The sequence below is a fragment of the Crocodylus siamensis genome, chromosome 6 (assembly GCF_052110815.1).
Source record: "Crocodylus siamensis isolate JL-2025a chromosome 6, ASM5211081v1, whole genome shotgun sequence".
NCBI classification, from domain to species: Eukaryota; Metazoa; Chordata; order Crocodylia; family Crocodylidae; genus Crocodylus; species Crocodylus siamensis.
Genome location: NC_143400.1, coordinates 50,927,699 through 50,935,951, shown reverse-complemented (window position 1 = coordinate 50,935,951; position 8,253 = coordinate 50,927,699). Strand labels below are relative to the sequence as shown.

Genomic DNA, 8,253 nt, shown 5'->3' with positions numbered 1-8,253 from the left:
CATATTCATGTTTTAAATATAAACGTTTCCCCCTTTTTTTAAAGAGCCTTTTATTTTTTTGTTGTTTTTTGTGGTTTTTTTGTTTGTCTTGACATGAAAAGCAATTGTACCTATTAGTGCTTGATGGCAAAATATATATATAGATATAACACAGCTAATCTTGTCTTTTAATGTGCAAAAGGAAAAATAATAATAATCATCGTGATACCAGGACTTCGGAAATTCAAATCCAAAGAACACCCGATCATATAGAACTCATAGACATTAATATAATAAATAAAAATCGAAACTGCCTAGCCTTTTTTTTTTTTTTTTTTTTGTCTCTGTGTCCAAAAGGGCAGTTAACACATTTACAATTCTTACAAGTTTCTGGCGCCTATCTGAACCTCCAGTGCCTCTGAGCCTCCTCTGGGACTTGGTCTGTGTTTGACTAGAGAGTCTCTGAGTCCAAGAGAAGTCTTTTGTGTGTCTCTCCCCAGGTGCCATCATGGCAGCAGTGTCCTGTCCAGGTGGCTTTTTGCTTCTGCAGGTCCTATACACATGCACATGGAAGGGATTCAAGTTCCAACTGCAACCCCAGTGCCGCTTGGGTGTAATGGGTGGGGGTTACATGGCAGTCGCATGTGCTGAAGAATAGGGGTCTATTCCAGTCTTGGTCATGCCTGGGAATAATATGTAGGCAACTGGAGGTTGCAAACTGGAAGCCGACCAAGCTGTACAGTTACATGGCACCACATAGCCGGGGTTAGTTGGCGAAGGATGGGTGTGGGTGTGCTGGCTGGGGCAACTCAAACTGCCAAACGCCCCGTTCTGGTATCCCAAGGTGGAGGCGTAGGGCAGGGTGCTGGTGGCTAAGGTGTGAGGAACCTCAGTCATCTTCTGAATGGCGCTGGAGCTGAACTGGCTGGGGTCAAGTAAGGAGTAAGGTGCGGAGGTGGGAGGCAGGAAAGCCCTAGCTTTCTCCGGGGAGCTCAGCAGCGAGTCCGTGGCTCCCACGGGCAGCCCGGCCGCCTTTAAGGGGTCAGTGTCCCCGAGGTAAGGCAAAGGGAAGACATACCTGTCCTTCTTGAGCAGGTTCTTGGGCTTGCGCCGGGGTCTGTACTTGTAGTCGGGGTGCTCCTTCATGTGCTGCGCCCGCAGCCTCTTGGCTTCGTCTATGTAGGGCCGCTTCTCGGCCTCGGACAGCAGCTTCCACTCCGCGCCCAGGCGCTTGCTAATCTCCGAGTTGTGCATTTTAGGGTTCTCCTGGGCCATCTTCCTCCGCTGGCCCCGGGACCACACCATGAAGGCGTTCATGGGGCGCTTGATGTGGTCGCTCGGCTTGGACATGGTGCTGCGGGCGCGCTGCGACGGCTCGGACGGGGCTGCGGCTCACCTGCCCGGGCTCCCTGCCTGGCACCCTGCACCACCCCGCCCGCGAGCGCTCAGCTGATCATGCCAGGGGCTGCGGCAAATCCGGTCCTGGCGAGAGGCTCCTGCTTGGGACCAGGGGGAGAAGGAGGGGGGTGCAAAAGAAGTGGAGGTGGAGGAAATCCAGAGGTGCCTCCAGCTGCGGGGCTCGGGCTGGACGTGCCCAGCCCGGCGGAGCACCTGGCCGGGAGTGCGGCGGGGCGGCGGACTAGGAGCCGAGAGCGGGGAAGTTCAAAGGCGAGGCTGCTCCGCCATCTGACATAGTCACTCCCTAACCTGCCCGCCCAATCAGCTTGGAGGGGAGCATACCTTCAAAGGGAGGAAGAGGAAGGGAAGAAGGAGGGAGGGAGGGGGGGGGAAAGCAAGCAAGACAGCGGGGCGGGGGGGGTGGAGATCACTAAATACACGGGATTAAAGGGAAGGCTTTTGTTAGGCAGGGCACTAATAGCACCCACTAGGAGTCTGCACGCCTCCTCGCTTTCTTTCCGGGGTGTTTCGTACCAATAGGTCTTTTTTTGGGGGGGGGTATGTATGTGCGTGCGAGTTTATAAATAGGACCTCACAAGGGACCTGCCAAGGCAGCGCTTCCCCCTTGCAAACCTCCCCCTGCAGCAGGGAAAAGGGGCAGGCAGGTGACATCTAGCATCAGTGTGAAGGGGGGGGGGGAATTAAAATTAAAAAAAACAACCCCAAACAACCCTCTGTGCCTGCTTATAAAATACCTCCAGACACAGACACATGCTCCCGGGTCTAGCAGGGCAAAACGTGGCACTGGTTTTTCCCAGCTCGCCAGCCCAACTCCACATCCCGGACCTATATACATAATGTATTAGCACCGTGCATCATAACTGTTCCATATTCATTATGGCAAAGGGGGCAATTGTTCGGGGGGAGGGAGGGGAAACGAGCTACTTTTCTTTGGGGGGCCGGGGGGCATTGCACTCCCCCCAGCAGTTCCCCCAAGGTGATTTGGTTTGCTCGCTTTTTCTCTTTACAACCCTCTCCTTTGCTCCTAAATCGAGGGGGAGAATATTAGCCACCCGCAGCATCTCTAGATGCCGTAGACAGGAGCAGGGCACTTTGGACCTCCCTGCTGGTGCCTCGGTGGAGACCGGCTCCTTTCTATTATCTGGTGGGTTCAATGCTGTTGTTTCTTTTTTGATATATATATATATAAAATAGGTTATAATTCTTCGGTGTAGGAAGCCCTGTTTAACCCCAGGAACCAACCTGCGAGCCGGGTGCCTTTTGAATAATTGCCTGCCTAATGCGAAATGCCCTTGGGGGGAATATTTATTAAAGGGAAACAATTGTCCCAAATCCCTGTAGGAACTCGGTTTGTTAAAGGCTTATTGGCTTTTGCACCTGCCTGGTTAACAACAAGCCTGGTCCGTCCCCCCTCTTCCCCCTCAAAAAAGAAAGAAAGAAAAGAAAGAAAAATACCAACTTTGGGGGTTTCCTATATTTAGTTTTAAAAAAAAATCTATTTGGAACCAGAGCCATATATAAACCGCGGAAGAAAGAACTTGGGCATCTTTTGCCGCGACTTGGACAGCTTTGGCTGCAAGTTGGGCATCTTTTGCTGCGGCTTTGTAGCTCTCGAAAGAAATCGGGACTCGGATATTGTAGCTTCAGGGAAGGGTCCCCCTTCGCCCGGAGACACACGAGTCCCCTGCAGGAGAATGAGCCAGGTCTTTGCAGCCAGGTGAAAGCAGATGCAACGGAAACTCGTGCCCACGGAGCTCCGCTGCCAAGGGCTCCCCACCCGCCCAGTCCCCGACACACAGCGCCTTAAATCAGAGCTGCTCACCCAGGGAAGCCCAGGGACGGACCCGAAACGGCTGCAGAGAGCCCGATCGGGAAGGCTGGGGTAGAAACACGCCTCTGTGCTGTTCCTCTCCCTCTCCCGCCACAGAAACCATGTCCCTGATTTCTGCCTTCCCTTGGAGGCTTCCCTCCAGGAGCGGCACTGAATGAACCGGGGCGGGGGATGCTTTGCAGGTCCATTCACCTGCTCCTGAGCGAGGACTTGTGCATTTAGCAAGCTGCGGACAGAGGTTTTCGTTGGACTCGGGAAAGGCGCCGGGCATTGCCCAGGACCGCGTCTCGCCCTCTGCTTTCCCCGCTTTCCCTCGCTTGCCAAACACGTGTTTGGAAGGAAGCAGACGGTCCCTGCCAACCTACTTGCACCACCCTCGAATATGACAGTAAAAGACACCCCCCCCCCCGCACACCCTCCACCAAGTCCAGGGAGCTCCACATTTGCTCCCCCGTGGCTCTTTAGTGGCTGCCCGTCAGCCTCGAGGGGGAAGGGGCCGAGAGGACTCTGCTGTGTGCTCCGGGGTCACTTCTCCTTCTCTTCTTCCTATTCTGCAACCGTTTACATTTCCCCACGGCATCCCCAGCCTGTCTTTGGAAGGCTCCTGAAGTTTGTGAACTCCATCCTTGGAGGTTTTGAAGACCCGGCTAGGCAAAGCCTTGGCCGGGATGATTTAGTTGGGGCTGGTCCTGCTCTGAGCAGGAGGTTGAACTAGATGCAATCTCCCTTGGCCCCTTCCACCCTACCGCGAGTCTATGAACTTCTCCGCGCTTCTTGGGGAGCCAGGTTTTCATGCTCCGCCAGACAAGCCAGCTCTGCCCCGGCACTGAGTATCTTTATGCGGGGGGAGGCGCGGGGTGCTTTAAATACAATGAAGCCATGCACCAGACAGCTCCCAGCCCAGCCCAGCCCAGCCCAGCAAAGGATGCTCCAGGGAATTCTCCCCCACAGCCAATGCGAGCTGCTTTGGACATGGAGACTGCCTGGATCAGAGGCATGAGTGGGTGCTGGGTTGTGTGTGCAAACTCGTTTTCCACAGCCCCGGGGCTGGGAGCCCGGAAAGATGCTCCCCGCTGGGTCAGTGCCTCTGGCTGGGAGTGCACGTGTGTGCACCCGGGGAGCTGAGATGCGAGTCGAGGAAGCAACCGGGGGAGAAGGGAGATTCACACCCGAGCAAGCCCCATCCCAGCCCCTTGCCTGCGCGTCCCCCGCCCGGCTGCCCCCTCGGCTGCCCGGGGAGAAGCCTCCGCTGCCCCCGTCGCAGCGCCCCGTCCCCTTCGCCTCCCGGCGCTCAGCTTTCCAGAGCAGGCAAGGAGCCGGCTCGGGGTCCCCCGGCACTTCTGTGAATCCCGGGATCAACTGATCTGGGCAGCCTCCGGGGCTGGGGCTGGGGCTGGGCAGCCCCCTCCCGGCACCCGTCCCCGCCACCAAACCCACAGAGAGAGCTGGCAATACCAGTAATACCAATAGCAACACCAATAACAGCAATAACAACCAGACTGATAGTCCTACTACTATTGATACTACTCCTAGTAATGATGATGACGGTAGTAATAAAAACAATGATGATGTTGATAATGAGAATAATGATGATGATAAGCATAGTAATAATACTGATAGTACTACTACTACTAATACCGATACTCAGACCACTACTAGGGATAATAATAATACTGATACTAATAATGCTGCCACTTAATACTAATGCTACTATCAATAACGATGACGATAATGATACTGATAATAATGCTGATACTGATACTCACGCTACTACCAATGATGATGATGATAATAATACTGATAGTAGTAATAATACTGATACTTATACTAATGCTAGTGATAATGGGGATAGTAACACTGATTCTAGTAATATTGATACTTATACTAAAACTACTACTAATGATGATGATGGTAGGAATACTACTAATAATTCTGATACTTATACTACTATTAATGATGATAATAATTCTGATATTAATAACAATGCTGATACCTATACTACTACTAGTGATGATGATAACAGTAATACTAAGAATCCTCATACTTATACTAAAATTACTAGTGATGATGATATTACTGATACTGCTAATACTACTGATACTTACACTCATACCACTAATATGAGGAGCTAATATTGCTACTAATAAATACTGATACTGATACTAATACTACTACTAATAGTGATGATAACAATACTGATACTGCTAATACTACTCATACTTATACCAATACTACTACTACTGATGGTAATAATACTGATACTAGTAATAATGCTGTTGCTACTAGTATTAATGATGATGATGATATAGATACTACTAATAATATTGATACTACTACTAATGAGGATGATACAGATACCACTACTCATAATACTGATACTACCACCAATGATGATGCTAATACAGATACTACCGATAATATTGATACTATTAATACTAATGATAATACAGCTAGTCCTACCAATAGAGCTGATACTGATGCTACTAATAATGATGGCGATGACGACTAGACTAATCCTGGGGCTGTGGAGCAGGCAGAGGCTGCCCGGGGGGCGGCACAGCCCTGGCGGGACCTGCGCGTCCCTCCCCTCCAGCCCGGTCCCAGGCGCAGAGCGGGACTGGGGTCCACACGCTGGGGCCCGGGCAGGATGGGTCCGCGGAGGAGCTGGGCGCTGCGGGAGGGGCAGGGGCTTGCGGGGCCGGGAGTCGGGAGCCGGGGCCGGGCTCTGCCCCGGCTGGAGAAACGGCTCCTTTCCCCTCTCCTACAGGGTTCAGATCCACTCTCCAGCAAGCTGCGTTGGACTCTGCGCTATTTCCAGTGCAAAGCTCCCCTTTGTTTCTCTCCAGATCCTTAAAAAGAACAACACCGTATCTATCTATCTAGCTATCATTTGTCATCCTCCCGCGAAGATTGAACAAGAGAAACTTGGCATCCTTTGCAAACCATTCAGATGGCAGGACAAATCGGCTGGGAATGAGTGATGGTTTGCAAGCTTTGCCGGCTAGTGAGGAGTCTTTCCAATCAGCTGGAATATTGATGAGAGAAAATACCCAACTTTATTTTGATTGGCTGAGGCATCGGCCTGACTGTATCATCTGTTTTCTTAATGTATACGTTTAAGGGGACTTTTTGATACAAACCTCCCATTTTTGTTAATCTACCCTGTATGGGCATCCGTGGAAGGATGCTGTGCCCCTTCATGCTAAAATACTCCTATTTACATGGGTATGATCGTTTCTGAATGGCTACCTGTTGCAAATATCTGTTCCCTGAGGAGGGACTGGCTTTTGAAAAACTTTGCTCCCCTCAACTGTGCTGCTAGCTATCAGTGATAGCAGGGATAAGTATACATTATGACTCTGAAATCCATTTCCCCTTGCCAGGTTGTTGAGACACCAAAATTAATAGTGTGATTATTATTCCTGAATGACATCATGGCAATATAGAAAGATAAGAATACAATGACACAGAAGCATTACAAGTATATTTTTGGAGGTAATTCTTTTGGAAGCACTTTAAATTAGATCAGATCATTTAGTCTGCAATCTGACACGGGTATAAGTAAAGTTTTAAAAACACAAAAATAAAAAACAATTTCTCCCTACCCCCAGGAATTACAATCAGAGCTGCACCATACCAAAGTACGAAAGTAACAGGTGAAGACCATAGGATCACTCACTTGGGGTCTTTTTGAATAAATTGGGAATCCCTGATTTCTTTCAAATATTGATTTCGAGAAAGTCTGTGTGGAATTGAAAGTGTTCCTGATCCAGACTTGTACTTGCCGCAGATTAGCTGATCTTATAATAATAATAATTATTATTATTATTATACTTTATGCAGTAAAATAGGGGTTTTATTTTAAGGGTATTAAAAAAGCATGAACATCCTGGGTAGACTTTCAGTTCCTTGGTGCTTTTCACAGCCTTTAATACAATGATCTTTTCTAATACTCTGCATGTTTTCAGCTTTCCTTTCCTAGGTCAGAATTGCCTTGTTAGATTTGCACTGGAGGCAATGTTCCTAAAATATATGTGATTAACTCAGTGTAATAGGCTGAATATTGTGTGATACATTTTTTCTACTTGGTTATTACACATGTAAATACATATCCACCTTTTATATACATACACAGGAAATATAAGGAATGTGAGAGGCAGATATTTGGACTCATACAGACACCAAAAACTATTAACATACACATGCATTTTGTGCAAAACACTGAATACGTGTTGCCCAATGCATTATATAAAAAGCACATGCATACCTATTTTTAGCATAGCATCTTCCTCAATTTTGTATCTGTTCACACCAGGATATATATAGAGAAGAATATAGCTACAAATACTGCAACAAAAGTTAGATTAAAATATCAGTCTGCAAACAAAGATTTAATGGGACAGGAAATTATACCACAGAGAAGGTGTTAGGGACAGAACTGCCACAGTGGATCAGACTGATAGCCCATTTCAACAAACAGCAGGTCTCTGACAGGGGTCAGTATCAGATGCTTCCCAGGAGACAGCTATGGGACAAGCTGCCCCTGGTTTGTCTTCCTATCCCAATGAACCAGAGGTCGGTTCATACTCTGAAGGAGCAGAGTTTATAGCTCTTCCATAACTTGCTTTCTGAAGAGTTTGCTTTTTAATCCTCTGTCCTGTATCACTCTGTGATCCCATCATCCTTGAACAGCCAATCCTTTTTAATTTAAATTTCAAACACAATACTATTTGCATGCACATAGCTCTTCTTTTGCAAGTAGAAGCTGTCACAAGTAACACAGCAGCTCTCCTAAAACTTCTGTTTCTGAGAGTTTGTTGTTAATAAGGAAGAGAGATTTTTTTCACTGCTTGTGTTCTTTTCAGCTAAGGTAAAATGAACACTGTCTAAAGTCCTTCTATCCAGTAAAACACGGCTAGCACACTGTGTTCTGTCACTCTCGGACCACATGCATTAGGGGATCTCCTGCCACTGTTGACAAAAACAACTCATATCATTCACTTTAGTCGATTGCTGTCATTGCT

General features: G+C 48.4%; 1 protein-coding gene across 1 annotated transcript; it reads right to left on the bottom strand.

Annotated features, from left to right (window-relative positions):
- Positions 1–394: 394 nt before the first annotated feature.
- SOX14 (SRY-box transcription factor 14) lies at positions 395–1,652 on the bottom strand. Its single transcript, XM_090051944.1, has one exon. It carries the CDS (start codon positions 1,327–1,329, stop codon positions 607–609), a length of 723 nt encoding a protein of 240 aa, XP_089908070.1. The 5' UTR covers positions 1,330–1,652; the 3' UTR covers positions 395–606.
- Positions 1,653–8,253: the final 6,601 nt, after the last annotated feature.

What these genes read in the sequence shown, in the direction of transcription:
- SOX14 (XM_090051944.1), bottom strand. Translation starts at nt 1,329, where the DNA reads ATGTCCAAGCCGAGCGACCACATCAAGCGCCCCATGAACGCCTTCATG.